We start from the raw sequence: 23,515 nt of genomic DNA on the forward strand, positions 1-23,515 counted from the left end.
TATTCCAGTACAAACAGCAATAATGGGGTTGGACCTTGTTTATCTTCGACAGTCCTCCAATTCAATGCAAGCACTGTTTATTCACTTATACTTTCCACTAACCTACTTCATTCATAAACCAAATCACCAGAAGCCCCCATCACTAATTTTCATGTCCCCTTTATCTCTCTTGGTTGAGTGACATTTCATCCCCAAGAAATTTGATTCGTTGTCTGAATTCTACCGGCAATGTTTTTTTGTTTTTTTTTTTACATGGAGTTCAACACTTATCAAGGCCCAAGGGCCACTCGGGGATAAGGGTTATTGTGTGCACGGTAATCAATGGGATAGTGTAGTAATAGTATTGGAAAATTGATAAAGTGTCATTACTTAAGGGGGTGGTTCATCAGGAATTTGTTTGTGTTGGACTTGAAGACATCCAGATTGAACGGTTTACAAACAAATTAGTCATTAACCACATCTTTCATTTCTGTATTCAAGGATCCTAAGTACCTTACATGCTTAAAATTAAAGATGACTTTAGAGATTTTAATATTTCTGTGTTTGGCATTAGATTTATAAGAATCCAAGTAACAAAATACCTCAAAATAAAAGCACCAGACACTGTTCAAAACCTCACAAATAAAAAACAATTCATTCAATGAGTCAGTATAACCAGTGTTAAGAATTTAACTTTTTTATATACTAGCAGACCACCCGACATTGCCCGGTTGTAAAATTATGACTAAATATGATATTGATTAATGCAGATTTCGTATATTGGACCAAATATATAGTTATGATTTAAAAAAAAAAAAAAAAAAAAAAGACTTGTGGACCACCACTGAGAATCGAAACCAAAACATTTAGTTTACGATTTACTTTTTCTTTTGACGTTAATGCCTGAGCTATGGAGACATGTTTGCTGCAAGACTAAAAATTAAAACAGGAACCAATAACTTACGTAACGCATGCATATTTGTAATGGCGTCATTTGACCTTCACCTGGCAAATTTAATTTTTTTTTTTTTTTTTTTTTTTTTTTTTAATTTTCACTTTTGTACCGATTTTCTCCAGCTAAAACCCAAATATAAAGTTTCATGTCTGTAGACCAAAAACTGACAGGAGTTTGGTATGCTAATGTTTTTTAAATAAATAAATATATATATATATATATGCATACATAAATATAGATAGAAAGAGGTGTGTTTACTATAACCTTTTTAAGCAAATATTATGCAAGTATACATCATGTACAATATCTGCATGAATATAATTACACATAATCGTTAACTAAAGATGATCATCCCATGAGAAAAACCGAAAAAACTAATAGGGAATTAATTAAAATGAATGTTTAAAAGAATATGCAAATTAGCTAAATCTTTTGCTAGTGAATGCAATTCTACGACCCATATAACATTGTATTTTCTTTTTAAAAAAAAATAGAAGAAAGGCTTGCCTTTTTCTATTGTTCTTAGCCTTCGGGCCAAGACCAAAGTGTAGTATCTGTCCCAATGCTACTCTTAAAGTAATTCGTCTCAGTCAATAAAGAGGGAACCCTCTATACTGAGACAATTATTATTTTTGGTCCGAACCAGAGTGCCCCTTTTGCCTTCTTTTCAGGGAGCTGGTTTAACCCCACATTAAAAACGACCTTGTGTCACATTTTGCTTTTGTGGGAGAAGCATACAAATACTAATAGAAAAAAACGGTTTTTAATATGAATGTCAATAGACAAAAAGAAAAACTGGAGATATTTATTATGCTCAACTGGGAGTTGGACAATACTTAAACAGCCCGAACACAAATTTATAAGAATATAAATGCTAATTTCTAAATATTTAATTCTAAATTCCTATTTAAAACTAAACAAGCTGCGCACGTGAGATGACGCCACAAAAAATAATGAAGAAATGATGAATGCAAGAAGTGTGAAGGGCCAATGTTTCAGAAAAATTTAATGGATGGGGCAAAAGTTACGGGGTAAAAAGTGTCATTTTTTTGCAGTTTTGGGACATTTGTGACCCCTTTTGAGCTCCTGGAACACTGAATCCAAGTGAAAATTGAAAAATGGTGCAGTTTCACACCTTAAGACATGTATATTTGAATTCAGCACCATAGAAAATTACTATATAGACATATATATCAAGTTCTTGAGTAATATGAAAAAAAAAAAAAAAGAGCTTCAAAAAGGCATGTTGTTTTTAGACCTAAAAGTCCCAGAGGGATGCGAACCAGAATTTTGTCAGGGTCACCCTTACTGGATTTATATTAAGAACAATGGCCTCCACATTTTGGGCAAGTTTCAGGAAAATCTAATGGATGGATCAAACGCTATGGGGCAAAAAGTAATTTTTGGCCTCTTTTGAGCCCCTGGGGATGCCGAATCCCAGTGTAAATGGATAACGGTGCAGTGTTAAGCCTTAACACATGTATATTTAAGTTGACCACTGTGAAAAAACACTATATAGTCAGATATATCAAGTTTTTATTGAGAAATATGAAAAAAAGAGTCACAAAAACAGGCGTTTTTAGCACTGAAAGTCCCCGGAGACACGAACCAGAATTTTGCCAGAGTCAGCCATACTGGATTTATCTTAAGAACAATGAGCTTCACATTTTGGCCAAGTTCAAAAAAATCTATTGAATGGACCGAAAGGCATGGGGCAAAACGTGTCATTTTTTGGCCATTTTGGGCATTTTTGACCTCTTTTGAGCCCCTGGGGGACGCAACGAGAACTTTTGTAAAAAAAGTTTTTCACTGTGCACACTTATTTAATGAAATATACTTTGTGGCAAAATTTCAGGAAAAACTAATGGATGGTTATCTAGCAATAGTCTGGACTAAAGGACACCACTGAAAACATAGGTCCCTCTCCGATAAATCAGTATTTGATACATCAAATGCATACGAAGCTATTTCCCGTATAATATTTTATAACTGATTCATAATACTAGAATTTTTGTCCAACATTAAAGATAATGTTGACAGTAAAGAAAGGTCCCCATGGAACCCCTTTCAGTCAACAAGCTGAGTCAGCACTTATCTTGCACAGACCCTGCAAGAAAAAACACCTTTCAAGGTCAATTGTCCACTGTTCATATGTGTGCCTATCTATCACCCAAGTGTGAACCAGTCTGCATTGAAGCAGCCCTCATGAACTCAGTCAAACCTGTCAGAGCCTGTGTAAGGAACTGCTCCCGGTTCATTCCAGCATCCAAATCACTCACTAAGCACCCACTTCTTTTGTACTATTTTCTTATTTCTTCCCCTTTGTACAAATAAAATATGATGGACCAAACAGGAGAAAAAATTTGTAAGTAAAAAAAGAAAAAAAGAATTATTGAAAAAGATTGGGAAAGTTTCTGCAGGTTTGCAGAAGAGATTTCAGCTGTTGCGAAATTTTAAATTGATAAAATTATCAAAAGTTATTGGAAAATTCTAAAATAAAAATAACATAATGAGATAGTTTAGAAACATGTACAGTTGTAGTTTTAGAGTTGAGTCAGGTGGGAGAGTCGGACAAGTTCGTACAGAAAATATCTCCGTTTTGGAAGCTGGAGAGAAGTACGACCGCAGCACCATGTGGCAGTTTTAATGGAAAATAAGTAACCATGAAATAAAGTTATACAAAAATATAACTTAAACTTAGTGTTTTCTTTGGGAGAAGTCTTTAATTATAGACCAACCGAGAGGAAGGAGATATGTGCCCAAGTGTATGTCATGCATTGCCACATAGTAAATGGTCTTTATACATATAACCATTTTCCTGCAGATAGCCATTTGATGAAGAAAAAAAAAAAAAAATTACAATAACATAATATTAACTGAATGTATATATACATTATACCCACTAGCATAGACATTTATAAATATGGGGTGGAACAATAAAATTGTTGCCCTAGAAAAAACATGATCCCATTTCTGTTTGATGAAAACTGTTTTTTTTTTTGTTGCAGACCATCTACTAGTTGGCCAAATGTGCACAAATCCCAAGAGTGATAGCAGCCTTCTAGCATGTCTGAAAGTGACAATGTTTAATGATCAAGATCGGAGATGCACCGCTTTACAACTCATGCTCTCTACCGATCCAAGTTATGACAACAGGACCATTGCCAGCACCCTCAAAATGTATCACTGGATTGCCACGAATAATAGGGACGTGCCCAGGGTGATGAAAAAGTTTCCGGCCATAGCTATGGTCTTTGGTGTAGTTTCAAGTAAGGGCCACATCATGTCACCTCACATCTTCAAAGTTGGCTTGAAAGTAAACACCAAAGTGTACTTGAATGTGCTGATCCTCTAGTGCGACCAGGTGGCTGCTGGCAAACCTTGGGCATAGCAGCAGGACTCGGCGCCGGTCCATAAGTTCAAAGAGATTCAGGCTTGACTTCAGAAGGAATGCTGCAAATTTGTACTCTTCTCTCACTGGCTCTCCTCCTCCCCCTACCTGAACTTGCTGGACTATTTTGTTTGGTCATACATCGAGATAGGAACTCCTACAACACCAAAGCTAGCCTGATCACAGCCATCTGCTGAGTATTTGCCGAGCTCCAGCCAGCGCTTTTGAAAAAGGCATGCTCCCAGTTCCAGCCCTGTATAGAGGCAGTAATTGAGGCTTAAGGCGACTACATTGAAAAGATGTCAGCTCTACTACATAATCAGATTACCTGAATTGATTTTTTTTCAATAAAACTTAAAATAAAGCTGTAGTGTTGTTTTCTTTATGGCAACAAATTTATCGCTCCACCCTGTATGCACACATATTATACACGTAAATATATAGACCCATGTTATATAAACCAGTATGCAACATGACTAATGCATGACGCATTCCCATCAAAGAGTGTAGATGTTAGGTGTTCTTTAAAAATATATATTATGGAAACAGTCTAACTGGGAGATGCATTTTGACCCCAGGATGATGTGTGCAATCTGAGAATGTGAGTTGCCCCCTGCCTTTTGTGTAAAAGGAATGGACGAGGCAAAAATATATGAATTGTATTTTGCTTATGATGAAAAAGCAAAGGAGAAATTGGCTTGAGAATTTGCTAGTTTCTGCACAGAGATTAATTGTAGTGATTAGGGCAGTACTGATAATTCTAGAGAAAGTAATGGCGTGTTTGAGAACCTATTCCATAGCAAACAGTAGATTCAGAATTAAATAAACAAGGGGCCTATAGAGATTCTAACGGTGCATGACAGCTATTAAAGATGTTGCTAGACTTATCAAGAACTTAATTCCAACAAAGCAACTGACCTTGTCAACAATACAATTGTAGCTCCAATACTTACAAAGCTATTTAAACATGGCCTTGCCTTAAGGAGTGAAGCTTCCTTCCATCTTGGAAATCCTTGAAAGTCTACAAAGTATTTAAAAATATGAGAGATTCGTCTTCTGCATCTCAGTCAATCTCTTGTGCGCCATGAGTAAGTTGCTGTAGTTTGTGATAAATTGAGTAGTAGTAAAAAAAAAAAAAAGCCTACAGTGATAAGCAAGATGGTTTCCATTCTTCAAGATCAACAGTTGATAGTAATATCATGGGATCAGTGAATCTATTGACAATGCCCTTGTTTCTAGAACTAAAGCTCTTGAGATTTTCTTGGTGGGGGAGTAAAATGGACATTTGATGAGGTCACTAATGAGCTGTGATACAGTAGTTTTGCTGCATGTATGACATACACACATAAATAAATAAGAGGCATTTGATAGTATTTCCAGCTATAGAATAGCTGGAAATACCCTATCAACAATTAACTCCTTTCCCTCTGATAGGAGTATTAAAATGGTTATTGATGGGCAGAAATATAAAGCTGGCTTACCTCAAGGATCGATCCTGTGCTCAACTTTTCCTGATCTTCAAAATCATGCCCTCCGATCTTTTGTCTATATTTATGTAACTGATATCTATGGTAACACTTCAAGGGTCGGCAATGATCAAGATCTTTTTAATTCTCTCCAACCTTGATAGCAGGTACAATGGAATAAAAAAAATGGCTAGCTACCTTTAATGCATCTAAAACCAAACTTCTATCTTTTCACCACCACTCTAATCTATAGTTGTCCCCTATTTAATTAAACTCATCTTGGAGGAAACATCCTACTTTGACAAACTTCTGAAACTGACCTTCACTCCTGTCCTGAAATTAAAGATGCACATCAAATTTGTTGCCAAGTTGGTAAAACGGTTGGATCATTCTACCACACAAGAAAGTATCTCACTCCAACACAATCCTCTACAAGAGTCAAATATGCCCCAAGATGGAGTACCGTTGCCACATCCTAAGATGTCCTTGTACCCTGTTAAGACAGTGTACAAGTCAGTCTTTGAAATCTAGTGGGCAAGCACCTTTTCTTCTCCCTATTTCACAAAAGATGTTGCAAGTCTAGGTTCTATCGTTACTTTAATGGTAAGTAACCAACTGAGCTTCAATCTATGATCTTCAACATAAAACTTTTGCAATAAATACTTGTCGAGCTACAAAAATTTCTCCCTTACTATTTATGCCTAAACTAAACGAAAATTCCATAAGCAGTTTCTTTTCTAGAACTGTCAGTCTGTGGAACACAATACCATGAGGCTACTTCTTAGCTGACTAAGTTTTCAAATTTAATGTAAACAAGATCTGGTTGAGCTCTCCTCTTACGTAATTAAACCCTACCCAAATTCCATCATTACTGATCATCACGGTGTTATCTCTCCTAGAGAGGCCTTGATAAGTGATAACCCTAAATAAACTTCAGTCGGTGAATGGCAGTTGAAAATGTAAACTTAGATCTAAAAAAAAACTTAAATACAATAAAACTGAAGTGAATTTTAAAAGAAAATGTACATGAATTTACAACTATAAAGTTAGGACTAGTAATAGTTAAGAGAAAGAAAAAAGTGGAGTGTAGACAAACAAAAATAAAAAAAAAACTTACATGTGCAATGAACAATTACAGACAAAATAGACTTGTGTGTAAACGAACAGTATATCAGATTTTCATTGAGAAGCGAAGTGTTTAACGAACTGGCTATCCCAAGTTTGAATCCAGTTTGTTCTACAAAATTCACTTATTAGGATGCTGGTAACGTATGGTCCCTCCAGTAAGTACTCGATGTACTTCTAGAAAGAATTCTAATAAGAAAATATCAGAGAAACCAATGACAATAGATATGAGTGATGAACTGTTGAAATTTGCCGTTGAATTTTTTTTTTTTTTTTTATCAAAATTATACCTAGGTTATTTGTTTGCTCTTTTCCGGCAAGACCAAGTGAAATGCTGCAAGAGGCAGCATTTCACTTGGTCTTGCTATTTGAAATGCTGCAAGAGGCAGCATTTCAAATAGAAATGTAAGCATGCACTAGGCTGCATGTTTAGAGGTGCATGCAAATAGCAGACATTGCAAGTAATAGATATTCAATCAAAGGAAAACATAGGGAAGGAGAGAAGAAATTGAAAAGTCGAGTTAAATTACACTGAAATCGCTTTTAGTTGGTCTCAAACAGGGATCATAGAGATGAATCTACTCGAGATTTGAATGTTCCTTAATTGATTGCAGATGAATCCTTTTGAATGAACACTGCATGTAGTGGATATCTCAAGTAGTCAGCTACTGGGTGGTTGAATGGTGACCACTGAGGAAGAGCAGAATGTAAGATTTCCAGTCAAATGATATATTCAAACCTATGGGTAGGAAAGGGGGAGGAGTGAGAGCCAGCCCTCTGTTGGCATTTGGAGTTGGACATTCCAGAAAGCAGTTGATTTTGATAGAAACAGAGGGTCTGCCATGTCAGATTGGACTTTCTTTTTAGCTGAAATGAAAGATCTCATTTTGCAAGTTTGAAATTCAACTTCAGAGTACCATTTGTAATAAAAAAAATAAAATTAAGTTAATTGATGGATTGTAGTTTTGCTAGAGAAGAGAATTTTTTTTGCAGCACTGAGCGAGTTGAACATCAACTTTGCATCAGGCATGAGCAGGACGATCACAGCCAATGCAATGAAAACACACATATGGCTCATTTTATTTTAAAGATGCAATACTTGATAACAGGAATGGTAACAGTTCAGTGACAAAGGTAATACTTTCATTCTTGAAAATCATTTGAAGGAATTAAAAAAAAAAAAAAAAAAAAGAAAAAAATGTTCACCTTTGAGGTTTCATAAAGTCTTATTAAAATTATTTTTGCTAACGTCCGGATTTAATTTAAATAAACAAAGGTTATGAAGAAGGCAGATTTTACCGACAAGCCACTAAATTCTTGTTCTGTTTAAATAATCAAATACAGTTCATAACCTTGATCAACGTTAGTACTCTGATCATGTTTATCTTTCAGCTGATAATCATTCTGCCTCATTAACTTGTATCCTTGAATGGCTCTTGGCCTTGTTAGGTGAAGTAATAGTAAATAGGTTTTTTTTTTTTTTTTTTTTTTTTTTTTTTTTTTTTTTATATTATTTCTTCCTGGTGCCGTTGATCAACAGCATCCTGAATATTGTGGGTTTAATTCAGATTTATAATTCTGTCATTTGATTACATTTTGATACAAAAATCATATTGTTTGCACCGGTGTGCTTTAATACATAAAGCTCACAATCTGTTTGATTTTTGTTTTTATGCAATCACATATTGTAGCTATGTAGAAGTCATTTTCAAACAATTCAAATCGAAAGCGAGATATACTCGTCCTACCTGCTATAATCACCTAAAAAGCATTCTTTTTAGATCATGGAGAAGTAAAGAGATTATTTTTAGTTATCCAAGAATGTCAGTGTTACAAGAAAAGACCTTTTCTCGTAAGAAAAGCAAGTAAAAATGAGATAGGATAGACAAGATTCAAACCTCATAAGCAAGGTTCAGGAATAGGGTCAGAAACGGAATTTACCCATTGTTCAGTTTCCACATAAAATAGTTTAGATATGTTTGAAAAGAAATTTAATTATTCAATTTTTATGAAAACGGAATTAAAATAAGGTCATATAGAAAGCGAACAATAGAAAATTAAAAACATTGAATTACTTTTTCAATGTTTTTAATTTTCTATATGACCTTATTTAGTTTAAAAAAAGAAAATAGATTAATAAGAATTCTTGTCTGCAGACATGTGAGAATCACGCATGTTCAGGCCACATGAATTCGATCACCGTTTTGGACAAGCGTATGACGTCATGGAGAAATGAATTCTCAATATAGTTTGCTGGTTTTAGACAGACAGTGAGAGTCGGGTCGGACAGGTCCCTCTTTAGAAGCGAAGGGTTAAAACAAACATGCAATTCAACTTTGAATTCCTGGATGTGAAATCATTGCAACCGGTCGAATGTAATAAAGGAACATCTCATTTTGTAACTGCGTCTTCATGTAGTCGATTCTACCAAATTGAAGGTAATGTGAAACATCCTTTATATGAACACTAGCAGGGGTGCCCGGCGTTGCTCGGGTGTTTGGAGGTGTATGCTGTGCAAAAAAAAAAAAAATGGTTAATTTTTTAAAACTTTGACCCCTATTATGACCCCTTAAAATTTATAGTTTCGGGCTCAAATCACTTTATTAAGTTAGATCCAGGTTCAAAGAACCTATATCTAAAATTTCAAGTGTCTAGACCCAAAATTGTCGGAAGAGTTTGGTAGAGTTCTTGAAGGTCAAATCGTTGAAATTTGACCCCTTAACAGCCAAATTTCTGGCTGACACCCGTCACATCGATTTTCCCAAATCTCAGTACCCAGTATTTCAAATTTCGAGTCTATAGACTAAAAATTGACAGAGTTATTGCGTAGGGAAATGTACACAGACAGACAGACACGTTCACTTTTATAGATATATAGATAGATTGTCTCATCGTATTAATGAACTGTGTATAAACCCCATCCTTAAGTAATGTGTCTCCCTGTCTATCATAATGACTGTTCCCCCTTGTGTCATAAGAACTGATAACCCTCCTCTCTAAAATATGTGTAAGAAGAAATGTTATAAGATTCACAGACTGTAAAATGTATAAATGCCTCTCTTCTATCTCCTTTCATCAAATTTTATATGTACCCATTGTCTCTAAATATGACCCCGGCTATATAATAGCAGATGCCAGACTAAGAATGATTAAAAAATAAAACCAATGAATAAATAAAATAATTCACTATTTGAAACACTAATAATTTAAGATTTAGTGGTTAGAAAGACCAAACGAGTGGGAAATCGTTTTAAATAAATATTGGTATTTATTAAAAATAAGATTGAAATTTTTTTTCAAGTTTTCAAATAGTAAAATATTTATCTTCAGGAAATTTGACAGTTCATTTTTGTTTTTCTTCCTCCTACAATGGTGGTTTATAGGACTTGAAATGTTTGGAGTTAAGTCAAAATGATGTTTTTCCGATTACAACTTTTTGGCATCTGTCGCACACATATGTAATAAAAAGTAATTCACTGTTTGAAACAATTGTTCAATTTCCTTAAGTTTTACTATTCGAAAATTTGAAGGCAAAAAAAAAAAAAAAAAAAATTCAATCTTCTCTATAATATAAATCTCATCTGTCTAAAATGCATGTATCTCGCAAAAACTTTCGACAGAGGCGACGGATTTTTACAAGATCCATATCATTTTGAAGTTCGACCCTTCGAACGACAAACATCGAAAAATTGGCCAAAAACATCAATTCCTTTACCCTCAACTGGGCACTTTTCTATAGGGAGGGGTCAATTTTTTTTCACTGATTTTTGAAAGTCATCACCTTTTTTTCTAGCCTTAACCTACGTCACTTCCGGTTTGCTGATGGGCACAACAGTTAACGCGTCACAGGTTTGAGTCTGCCTGCCTATCACTTGTGTTCACAATTTTCCCTTTTTTTCTCAACCAACACCCTTACACACACCTCCACTTTCTTTTCCACCTTTGTGTCACGGGTTCATGCCTGTCTACTACAGCCCCCCCCCCCTCAACACATCTACAAACACTTGGGCAACACCAGGCTAATTTTTAATAAATACCAATATTTATTAACAATTTCACACTCATCTGGTCTTTCTAACCATTAAATCTTAAAAAAAAAAAAAAAAAAAAAAAAAAAAAAAAAAAAAAAAAAAATATGGTGTTGATCTTTTGGGTCACAATTATTTTCTTAGGAAAAAAAAACTAGTCAGATTTTATATTTAATTTAAAAGGAAAATAAATTGAACACGAAACAGTTTATACCCAAATAAACCAACAGGCACAATTTGTAAATCTACATAAAATTATTCAATTGAATAATTCACTTGAACGCACATTTGTAAAACTTTAAAAATTCAAATAGATTTAAAATATAAAAACAACCAGCATGCACTTGCTTTAGTTTGGAAATTTAAATCAGAAAATGTGATTGCTGAACAAGGAAAAGGTAACGTTAAATATATAATCTCTGATGATGTGTCATACTTTTCATATACCAACGAGTAGAGTGCCAGACATTTAAACTCATTTTTAAAGAGTCTAGGAAGGAGCCTATGGCAATAATACTCCATGCATTGGCAAATGGTGGACTTGAGATATTGGATGATTTTTTTTTTTTTTTTTTTTTTTTTTTATTATACACTGATGAGTCATTGCTTATCAAGTTAAATAGGCAACTTGAGAACAAGGGTTTCTGAGTTTATAAGGAAGACAGTGCAACATGAGGATCGGTAACAACGGTCAACACTGGTTTGAATTAGATTTAAAAGATTGACTCAAAAAGAATGTTAACATTGGATTTGAAAATGAACATCAGCTAAGCAACCCCATGATACTGCGTTCCACAAAGAGATGCTAGATTTGGAGATTTTTTTTTTCTTTACAGGCAGTAAAGGTTGCTCCAAATGTGACAACAGTATTCTATTTTAAGATATATTTAACTTATACACGTAGAGGATTGTGTCAAAAGTGAGATACCTTCTCAAGTAGTAGGATTCAACCATCTTTCCAGCTACTTTAGCAACAGATTTGATGCATGAAGTAAAAGGTCAGTCCTAATCTTAAATGGAACACATACATTAAATCCGTTGCCAAGGCCGCTGGAAAAATGGTAGGATCCTTCTATCGGTCCAGTAGATCGATCACTACTGATGCAATTCTCTATATAAGAGCCAGGTACGTCCAAGGATGGAGTACTGTTGTCACATCTGGACAGGAGCTGCTAGAAAGGACTTATCCTGCCTTGATAGAGTTCAAAGACTTTGTAGCCTTGTAGGGGATGTCTTTTTCTCTTCCCTGCGACCTCTTTCTCACAGAAGAGATGTTGCGAGTTTGCTTTATCGTTATTTTCATGGCAGGTGCTCGGCTGAGCTCCATCCCTATGACCCCCCCCCCTCGCCAAACTTTCACAAGAAACACCCGTCTAGCAGAAAACACTCACTAGTTTCCCCCACTCTTTATCTGTGCCTAAACCTAAGTGTAGATTCCATGAGCAAAGCTTTCTTAGAACTGCACGCCTATGGAATTGTCTTTGTTTTTCTACTTTCCAGCTGACTACAATATGGTTGTCTTCAAGTCTAATGTAAACAAGTTTTTGATGAGTTGTTCCATATAAGTTAACAAATTTACCGAATCTACACTACTAAAGGTTACTGTACACTTTAACCCTTATCCTCGAGTGGCCTCTTGGCCTTGATAAGTGGTGATGCCTATGTATATATAAAAAAAAATAAAATAAAATAAAAAAAAAAAAACCCAAGTGTTGGTTATTTAAGAGAAACTGTCCACATGTTCAAGATAGTGTGGTGTCATCAGTAAATTCTTGATTTCAGAGAGATCCAGAATATTAAACATTCAAGGGTCAGCTCCTAAGGGATACACAATATGTTGTGTAGAAGTGCAACACTCAAGGATGACCTGGACCTTTTTGTCTAGAAAAAAAAAAAAAAAAATTTTAAATGGCGCCCGACTCTTTAACACGATAAGTTCAGGAAAAGGTGTGATAAATAATAAACTAGACAAAATACTATTAAAAAAGCACCAAATATATGTCAACCTATGTCACGGTAATATATATTGAGCGAGTTTCTAACAGTATTTTGTCTAGTTTTATATTCCCAAACTTACCGTGTTAAAGAGAGAGTCGGGCGCCATTTTGAATTTTCCAATACATCAGTAAACACAGTATGTTTTTCGAGCTGAATAAACATGTTACATTAAATAAAAACAATGAAAACATATCCAGTTAGGTAGAAAAGTAACTTATCTTGCCTTTGATAACATTTGTTATATATTTGTTTTTTGAAAATTTTTTCGAATCTGTGTACAATAATACAAACCCGCTATAGCATTTTCAAGAGCTAATAATTATGAACCACTAACCGTAAATATGAGTGTTAAACACCCTCGTGAAAAGAAAAAAAAAAAAAAACCCAATCCTAGATAGGAGTGGCAAGCCTCTTAAAACCTTTTTAGCCCTAACAATAAAGCTATGTTAGAGCAGCAAGCTCCCCACCAAACAATTCCTCTGTAAACTACATATAAGCCACTAAAGAGAAAAAAAACTTCTTTAATAGAAAAATACACTCCCATAAAAATATGTAGGTCAACTGTCCTAAAATTGTAGATGTCTTGAAATAATGAATTATTTTACATTAAATTTGAAAACAACCCCCACTAGATTCTAAAATTGTTTTGTTTCTGTCAAGTCTTCCTGTTCACAATTTCCCTTGGCCCTACAAAGTCAGTGGCAAGCCTCCCATAATTGCAAAGATCCTCTTAAAATTAGTCTTTAGAAAAATGGTTGACGCTAGAATGGCTCAAAATGGGCAATCACTTTACATTAAAATTCTAAAATAATTTTTGTTTATCTTTCATTAAAATGAATCAGGATGTTTACACGTAATTGTCTAAAAATGTAGAATCACATTATGGAGAAGTGGTTAGCTAGGGGTGAGGGGGGATAACAAATGGTGTTAATCTACAATACTAAAGAAATATTGCAATATATTCATTTTTAAAACCGTCCTGAATTTAGATTTTAGTTTCTTGTACATAAAATGCATTACAATTCAGCTGAATACATGGCATTTTTAAGAAATTGCAGCATATGTGCATTTACTGCAGATTATTTGAAAACCATTAATTTCTGGAGATTTTCACAGTAGCATATTCTGATTCTTTGCACAAAAAGACAAGATTAACCAATGAAATTTACCATATAAATGTAACAAAACTGAAAAAGTTGTGTAAAAAAGGTGACAAAATGCATATGATCTTAAAGAGGGAAAAAGATCCAAATGTGTGAGGCACAAAAAGTCATAACTTAATTTTAATCAGATTTAAACGATTTAAAGCGTGTAATTGCTTGACAAATGAGCACTCTCAAGTCTTTACATTTCACGATAAAGGGAGACGAATTGCCGTTTTCTAGATCAGCTCTTATTGAGTGGGTCTTATATTTATCAGTTAACTGCCAATCTCAACCTTATCAAGTTTTTTGGCCTTGATAAGTAATAAAAAGAAAAAAATAGTGCAAAGATTCTTTTAGTAAAATGAGAAGTAGTTCAATCTTGAATTTGAATTAGTTATAGGATATTTAAAAAAAAAAAAAAAAAAAAAAAAAAGACAAAAATAGAGTCAATTTTTATTTATTAACTGGCATAAATCAGGTCCAAATTAAAAATGGACTAACATACACGAGATGGAATAAATGTAATGTCTGTGCTCAACACGATCTTTCTGTATAGATTTTCATTAAAAAGAGCCACCTCGGCAAATAGACTTTTGCCACTTGAAAAGTCCAAACCAGGTTTTTGTTTTCTCCAAAAGTCACAGCATTCTGTCTACATTCCAGAAATTCTTCACCTACCATTATTTTACTTTTTATTTTTCATAGTTTGTAATATTTTTTGATGCGTTCCAATCCCTCCTAGTTGGTAAATGGTATTATGACTTTCCAACACGGAAAGCCACATATATTTCCTTGAACTTATCAAAACCAGACAACACACCAGCACCAGCCACACCCCTGAGGATGTTGGCACCAGCACCCTTCATCAAGGACATGAATCCTTCGTTGGCAATGATTTGCTTTGTGCAATCAATGGAACCACTGTATTTTACAGCTTCACCGGAGGTCATCATCATACGCCTTCTGATGGTATCAATTGGGTAGGAGACAAGACCGGCACTGATGGTCACAATGTAACCGAGGGCGAATGATGCCATAAGATTGGCAGCATCACCAATCACGATTGGCTTCAAGGTGTCATAGAAGCCAAAGTAGCAACCTCTGTAGACGACAATGCCGACACACGAGATCACAAAACCTCTGTACAATCCTGCAACACCATCAGATGCAATGGTCTTACGGTAGACATCAACCATTCCATTAAATTGACGTTCGCCACCACCTTTCTTGCTGCTTTTGGCGTCATTAGCTAACCGGGTTCGACAATAATCTAAGGAATATACGAAACACAAGGAGAGGGCACCAGCCACACCACCAGATGCAATGTTCTTTCCGAACTTAAGGGGATAGGAATCCTGTTTACTGGCCTTGAAGAGAATTTTGATTTGATCCTTGAAAGCAAAGTTCAAGGCCTGGGTGGGGAAGTATCTGATACAGTTGGCCATGTTGCCACGCCAGAATGGGATGAGACCTTCAGATTTAAAGGTCTTCATTGTGCAATCAATGACACCCTTGTAGGGCTCCTTCAGTCTACCGGTCTTCAACATCTCATCCTGATTCTGCACCAAGAGTTTTACACGCTCAATGGGAGCAGCAGCTGTTTTGGAGATGATGGCAGCGGCACCGCTAAGGGCAAAGTTCTCAGCAAACCCAAGTTTAGACATCTAGAAAAAAAAAAAAAAAAAAAAAATGCTGAGTAAAAGGAAGCGAACAAAAAGAAATTCAGTTTTACCTTTAAAATAGAAAAAACAAAACTTAATGCTTAAATTGGTTTAAAATTGTATAATTAAGTATAAGCAAGGGACTATGTAACAGACATTAAAGCGGTGGGGGCGAGATTAAAAAAAAAAAATCTCACATGACATTTTGAGACAAAAATCGAAGGAGAGCTAATTTCATGAATGTTTTCGTTGACAGTTTTATCCTTTTTCAGTGCATCACTGCATCACTGCATCATTATTAGGGCGAAAATCGAAATATTGAATGTTAAAACTACATTCAAAAAATAAGGTAGAAAGGTTAAAAACAATTTTCGAAGACAATTAGCTAAAATTGAGTTTTGCTAAATTGGCCTAACATTTCAGAAAATTTTGAAATCCAGTTGCTTTATGTAAGCAAAACTTGATGTTAAAATTTATTAATTTGCTCCCTTATCGTTTTTAGATATGTTAATTCCTGTGACATGACAAGTAGATACCATTGGTTTTACTCGAAATTCAATATTTCGATTTCACTGTAATAACAAAGCACCTTAAAAAAAAAAAAAAAAAAAAAAAAAAAAAAAAAAAAAACTTGATTTCCGAAATCTTAAGAGCCGATTTGCTAAAATAATTTTAAATTAAAACGTAGTAAATTACGGTGCTTGTGCATTTAAGTACTAGCGCAATATGTCGTTTGAAAGGAAAACCAAGAAATATTTATCTAATAATAGCGTACATTGAAAATTACGGAGAAGTGTTTATTGAAAAAAAAAAAAAAAAAAAAAAGTACTCAGCCATTCAAAGACTTATCTAAAAGACGAATGGCATCCGTAAATCCAATGTAAAATTGCTAATCTTACAAATTCTTTTTATTTTTCCTTAACATTCTGGTCAGTTTTTACCTGGTTTCCATCTTATGAAAACCAGGTAAAAATTCACCTGAAGGCTTCCTTTAAAATGACATCTTTTATAGATTTTTAAGTATGCTGAAAACGAATATCGCATTTAAATTTTCTGCTTTTAATTTTCCGGATATCAAGCAATGTAATTTATGTTATTGTTGGTGGTCATCTTGGCTCGCTCGTGTTTGAAATCCCAAAACTTTGCTTATCAAGATTCCCACCAGCAATAAAAAAAAAAAAAAAAATTTTAAAAAAGACATTGTTTAATATCCGGAAAATTACTTATTTCCGGAAAAATTAAATCCCATATTAGTTTTCAGCATACACAAAAACCTATAAAATCATTTTAAAGGAAAATGTTATGGTGGAAATCAGGTAAAAATTGACCAATATTCTAATCACTTATTTTCCAGTAAAAGATTACATACATGACGCAGTAAAAAAAAAAAAAAAAAAAAAAAAAATACTGGTAGAAATCTACCCAACAAATGTTACTGTAAACATTTGGCCTTCAGGACAAGATCAAAGTGTATCTGTTCTTCAGATGCTACACTTCAATTTCTTGTTCTGTCAGTGGAGGAGAAATCCTTCACGACTGAGAATTTTTATTTTTGTTCCTTTTCTCCACGTTAAAAAACGATCCTGGTGTCTAATTGCCCTGTGGGGGGGGGCATTGTAAATAGGAACATTAATCGGATTCGTTTCTACCAATATTGTTTTATTTTCTATTTTGAGCGGTTACCGAGACCGGCAGATGCAAGAGTCACATGTCCAAGTTCACATAACACTTGTTTTTCAGATCGAATAAACGCTTTGAAATACTAAAAACATAGAATAACTGATCTTGCTTTTGATAACATTCGTTATTTTTATTACTTTTTCGTTTTGTTTATTGTAAAAAAAAAAAAAAAAAAAAAAAAAAAAATTTTTTTTTTAAAGTCCGAATTAGATTTTTATATTCGTTTGTCCTCCAAACGGATTTTCCGGGGGAAAACACCTATCGGGGGTGGGGCGGGGGGGACTATACAGACTCGAAAAAGTAATTTTTTTATTATATATATATATATATATAACAAATGTTAACAAAGACAAGAGAAGTTACTTTTCTATCTATTGGATAAGTCTTTAGTGTTTTTATTTAATGTAAAATGTTCATTCGATTCGAAAACGAATGTTGACTGCCGGTGAAAAGATGGTAGAAATGTCTTTGAAGATATAATCATTTCAAAATAAGAAAACAAAATGGTGTTAGAAACCCACCCAGTAAATAGGACACTGACATTTATCTTGCCTTTGATAACATTTGTGTACCCAACGAGTCTCAGATTTAATTCTTGTTTCTAAAACCATAGTTTCTAAAGTATAAATAACTGACGCAAATGAAAATTCAACAAATCAAAGTCTTAACGTTGTTCTTAAAAATTTTATAACTGACTTTCACGCGATAAGGAAAGGTGAAATATTTGATCAGCCGATTCAGATTTGTATCACAGAAAAACATTTAAGGATTAGCAAGAGAACTTTGTTTAATTTTTAATTGCTGCAAATTCCATGTTCAAGTTATTTTGGCAATTCGGAACTCCTTGTTCTAAAGGAGGTAACTATTTTACTTTCGTACCTATATAGCCGAAAATCACTATTTACTCGAATTTTAAGAAAAAGCAAAATACTCACATTTTATTAATGTTGCAAAACTTAAATATAGTCGGGGGAAAAAATTTGGCGGACCTGTACGAAGAGTGTCCCCCCTCCCCCCCCAAAAATGAGGGTTTTTTCCCCCCCTCAAGTTGGGCAAAACTTGTCAAGAGCGCTCCGTTTTAGAGTAAAAAAAAAAACACGAACGAAAGATTTATATTTATATAACTACCGAGGACAACCCGGCGTTGTCCGGGTGTTTGTAGGGGTGTGTGTTTTTTGGTAAATGAACAAAAAAAAAAAACGAAGCCTTGACGCGCAGTTGGAAAATAATAAAGTGGAAAAAAAAAAAAAAAAAAAAAAAAAAAAAAAAGTGCGACGTTTAGGTGCCCGTTTTTGATGAGTTAATGACGTCAACTTTGAGTGCGGGACAGTGTTTTATTTACCGCGAGTAAATTCGCTTCTTTTATACAAAAAAGCTTAATGCACATGCGGCGATCGAAAATTGAATATTTATCTTTTCAAAGTCGGGCAAATTAAATGCACAGGCGACCCCGGTTAACTCGTAGATATCATTTAAGCGCGATATAAAGTTTTAGGTTGTGAGGCGACCGATCGATTCTCAGAAAAAACATTTTCGCTTTTATATTTATAAAATTTTATGGTGAACCCGAGTGTCCAACCCCTAAAAATGCGCGATGAAAAAAAATTTAAAAATTACTAGTTTATTTTGCCCCTTTTAAATAATACAAAAATTATATTGATAATTTATAATAAAGTTACATAGTTTTACATATGGGAGGGGTTTTATTTACAATGCCTCCCCACGGGACAGAGTTAGACACCAAGGTCTTTTTTTAACGTGGAGAAAAGGAACAAAAATTAAAAATTGTCTCAGTCGTGAAGGACTCCTCCACTGACGGAGCAAGAAATTGAAGTGCAGCATCTGAACAGATACTACACTTTGATCTTGGCACAGAGGAGATTCTGTGGTGACTTTTGGAGGTGCCTATTCTCGTACAGGTCCGCCAAAAAATTTTTTTTTTTCTAACAATCAAGTTATCTCCTTTAGAACAGTTCAGCTTCTGAATTGCCGTTAATGCTTTTTTATTTTATTAACCAACCTTCGAATGGTATATTTACCGATTAGTTTTATGATCTTCGATCTGTGCTGGTTCTGGTATAAATTAAAGTTTCTCATATGGTGGAAGTTTCTCATATGGTGGAAGCAGAGATACTTTCAGTACAGACAAGGTCATTTTTTTTTTTTTAAGAGAAGGACGAGGGGAGGGGGTAAAGAATCACAATATAAATATTGTAGTTAATCATTTAAAATTAAGGCGCTTGAATTATCTCCCTTGACTTTCATAAGGATGTCGACAATAGCGACATTATTCGGCTTACGGATAAACCCAATTTAATTAAAAACAAGGCAATTTCCGTAAATTTTAGTAAACAGTATTGTTTTTCCATGACGTGTACTTGATAAATTTTCTTTTAACAGTAATAGTTAGAGGAGTACCACTAGAAGAATCGATTGTTTTTCCAGTAAGATAAATTTTTTAATTCATTTTTTTTTTAACGTGCAATTATTTTGATCGGTTTAATACATAGAAGCATTCTATTGGTTGCAGCTTACGGTCACGAATCCGGAATAGCGGCCACTAGGCGAAATTCAATTTTTACCCATTTATTATTAAATTAGGAAAATTTAATTATTTCACCTAGTATAATCGTATATTTGCATAATTACTGAATATTTTGATAAAGTATTCAGTAATCATACAGAACGCGGATTGTGCTATTTTTTATTTGATCGGATTCAAGTTAAACTCCATTTTTACGATATCTTCACTTAAATTCAAAGTACAGACTAGTTAAAAAAGCCACCCTCTTCAAATGCACTAACATTTCAGCACGATCCTTATTCTGCATAAGCACCAAAAAAAAAAATAAAAATAAAATAAAATAAATAAAAAACCCGAAAAAAATTTAGAAAAAGTTGAGAACACGACTGAAGACAGTTCAGTTCTCTTCTAAGGTAAGGAAACAATGGTTTCCTATATGATATAGGATATATATCTGGTGAAAATTTAACAAATGCAATACCAATTTTACATAAATGTAAGAATATTGAATGCGTAACATTTTTCAAATTTAAACATTTAAATTCGATATCAATTTGTTTACTTAAAAATGCTCACTCCCATTTGTACATCATTCGAAAATATAGTAACAATTTTCAAAATAAGGTTTGAAGTTTCCGATGTGAAAAATAACATTGGACCAGAAAAGCAAAAGTGTAACTCAACATTTACACCAATTTGTAAGGGAAATTGAAAATGAAAGTCATTAAAAGTGAAAAGAATCACAAGGTTACATTTGACCTTTATTTGGCAAGTGACATGACATTTTTCATAAGTTTTCTTTTAACTCGTTTATATTAAAAACGTGGATGTAAGGCTAAAAAAAAAAAAAAAAAAAAAAAAAAAGTTAATCTCCATTCTTTAAAGTTTCAATTTCTATTTAACATTTTAGTCATGAACAGTTTAAATTTGAGTACATTTTTATTATTTAAAACAAAAAGACAAAAAAAAAATCGCTCAAGGTGACAATTTTCTTTTGTGAAAGGTTGAAAACCAGAATGACTTGAGAATAGAGGATAAGGTCACTTCGGGATAAAGGAGTTTATTTTTGGAAAGACAAAGTTTAGATTTAAAATTAGAATCGTTAGGGGTTAAAGGGGGGGGGGGTACAAAAAAACGATAACTTTTGTGTTGTGAAGGATATCCGTTTTAAATGTTCTAATAGAATTGTTCGAATGATGATCAATAATTTGGATTAAAGATTTTCACTATTCAGCCGATGTAAACTCCGACCTTCAGGTATACCTTTTCGAATGAATACTTCTACCTGATAGTGGTAGACAATTTACACCCAATTAAAAATTACTTCTACATAATTTGAACCTGATTTTTCAACCCTAATCAAAATTTTAGGTTTAATTTGACAAATTGATTAAAATTCTACAAAAATTTGAAATTGAAATTTTGTACCGATCGCCGTGGACGACAAGATACACATGAAGATCGGGCGAAAGTTGTAATATCAAGGTGAAAATATTAATTGAATAGAATATTGTCAGTAAAACAAAAAATCGTTTACATTTAGCGTCCTAAATTACAAAACTTCAATACGATTTTTTTAGGATTCATCGTAATTTGATGAAGTTTGTTTTAACATTAAATCAGAAAAAAAAAAAAAAAAATCGATACTAAATTGCTTAGTTTTTGTCAAAACGATTGAGACACTAAAAACGTGTACACTCATGTGTGTACACGTTTTTAGTGTCCTAAATTATTTTTTTTAACTACTTTTTCTTTGAAGTTAAACAGCGTGCCGGTTTAGAGTAATAGCATGGTTACTTAAGTAGGGGAGGAGGGGGGGGGTAATAAACATACCCTCCATCCAACTTCGAATTAAATAGGGTACCTCAAACTTGATCGTACAATTAGTCTATGAGGACGGAAAAGACCCGAAATTAGATTTTCTGCTTATTTCAGCATTGTTTCTAGTCGTCCTAGACTCCAGCAAGGTGAGGAGGATGTGCGGCTGCTGTGGATTACTCAGCCCTTGCTTCACTAAGGGGGGGGCGTATTCAGGTTTCAGGACTGAATGTGGGTCTCACGCGTGTGAAGAAATTTAGTTATACGTGAATTTTAAGATTTACATTAAAAATGTGAAGCAACCGAGTACTAGAGGACCAAGATGAAGATTTTAAATGTGGTTTAAAATACTGACCTACTAAGTAATGGTTAGATATATAGGATCTTTTTTTTTTTTTACACAAGAAACGATTATATTTCGTAAAAATAAAGCGATAAGTTGTAAATATCGGATGACGTCAAGAATTTTATATATAAAAAAAAAAATACATTTAATATTTTTAAGGATAAAAAGTTTACTGATATTTGGTTAATTCTTTAAAATACTTTTATACATAAGTAAAATACAATTGTCCTCTTCAAAAAGCGGAGAATTTTAGACTGGTTAAGTCTGCTACTTTCAAATGTCCTTCAAACATTTTTATAGACGAAATCGAAGTTTTAACAAAATGGATATTTTAAACAGAAATACGGCTCAGATTTAAGCAGAAACTTTAAGTTACTCATCAACGTATATTAATACTGAAATTAAATATGAATCAACAGTAAAAATAGAAGGCTAAACAGTAAAATAAAAGCAAATTTAAACACGACATGCGTTGTGAACAAAAAGCTAAACGTCCTTCAATGGTGGTTCGGGCAGATATTTTTAAAGACGAAGGGCGGCCGTAACATGATTTTCAGAAAGCCAGCCCGGATTAAATATTAATCAAATAATGTTGAAGTAGTTGTGTAAAAATAAGAAATGGACTCTCATACTCACTCTGAGTTTTTGATGGGTGTCAAAAGTTGGTAGCAAAGGAGCCAATGGAGAAGATCCACCACACTTCGGTGTCTATCCAAAGTGAAAGACTCGTATAAGGTGGTCACGTGCTTTTGACGTCATCGGGTTTATACCCGGATGATATCGCCATTGCGCATGTCGACGACCTTCCGCACCAAAGAGAGAATTACTACGGAAGACCAATTGTATAAGAATCATCTTTTTTTCTTTTTTTTTTTTTTAAACAATAAGCTGACAACAATTAAATTTATTTATTCGGGAAAGTTTTATAATTTGGCTTATTTGGACTACTGTTTTCATCCTGGTTGTGATATTCACAGGGTCTTGGCTAATTTAACCTTTGACCTTCTCTGAGTGCATTTTTTTTAACACATTTTGCATTCTTTGTCATACCACTTCAACACTGTGTTGTCTGTTCCCTATCATATGCTCTTGATAAAGCCTAATTCAAGGTGAAATATCGAATTAAATCAGGACTGTGTTCCTGTTTATTTGCCTCTGCCTAGTCTGAGTAGTACATAAGATCAGTTTTTAATTTGGAGAAAAACAAACTCTTAAAAAAAAAAAGAAACAGCATTCTAGATTGGAACAAAAATTTAAATTGTCTCAATGTAAAAAGATTTCTCAAGTTTGTTTTGTTGACCCATGAAAAAGTAATAAAGAATAAATAAATACTGACAGAAATCCACCCAATATATTGATTGGATTTCTATTAATATTTATTTTTTTTTATAGGTTTTTA

The 23,515-nt window shown here is 33.8% G+C and overlaps 1 protein-coding gene across 1 annotated transcript; it reads right to left on the bottom strand.

Annotated features, from left to right (window-relative positions):
• Positions 1–14,528: 14,528 nt before the first annotated feature.
• On the bottom strand, positions 14,529–22,946 carry LOC145293020 (uncharacterized). The gene is made up of 2 exons (XM_080139303.1): positions 22,753–22,946; positions 14,529–15,751 (listed from the first exon to the last, which is right to left on the bottom strand). The coding sequence occupies exon 2, from the start codon at positions 15,749–15,751 to the stop codon at positions 14,843–14,845; it is 909 nt and encodes a 302-aa protein (XP_079995429.1). The 5' UTR covers positions 22,753–22,946; the 3' UTR covers positions 14,529–14,842.
• Between the last annotated feature and the right edge of the window lie 569 nt (positions 22,947–23,515).

Source organism: Euprymna scolopes, chromosome 14, assembly GCF_053919585.1.
Source record: "Euprymna scolopes isolate OS-2025 chromosome 14, ASM5391958v1, whole genome shotgun sequence".
NCBI lineage: Eukaryota > Metazoa > Mollusca > Cephalopoda > Sepiida > Sepiolidae > Euprymna > Euprymna scolopes.

Bases quoted from the DNA above. Each gene is read 5' to 3' on its own strand.
- LOC145293020 (XM_080139303.1), bottom strand. From the start codon at position 15,751: ATGTCTAAACTTGGGTTTGCTGAGAACTTTGCCCTTAGCGGTGCCGCT.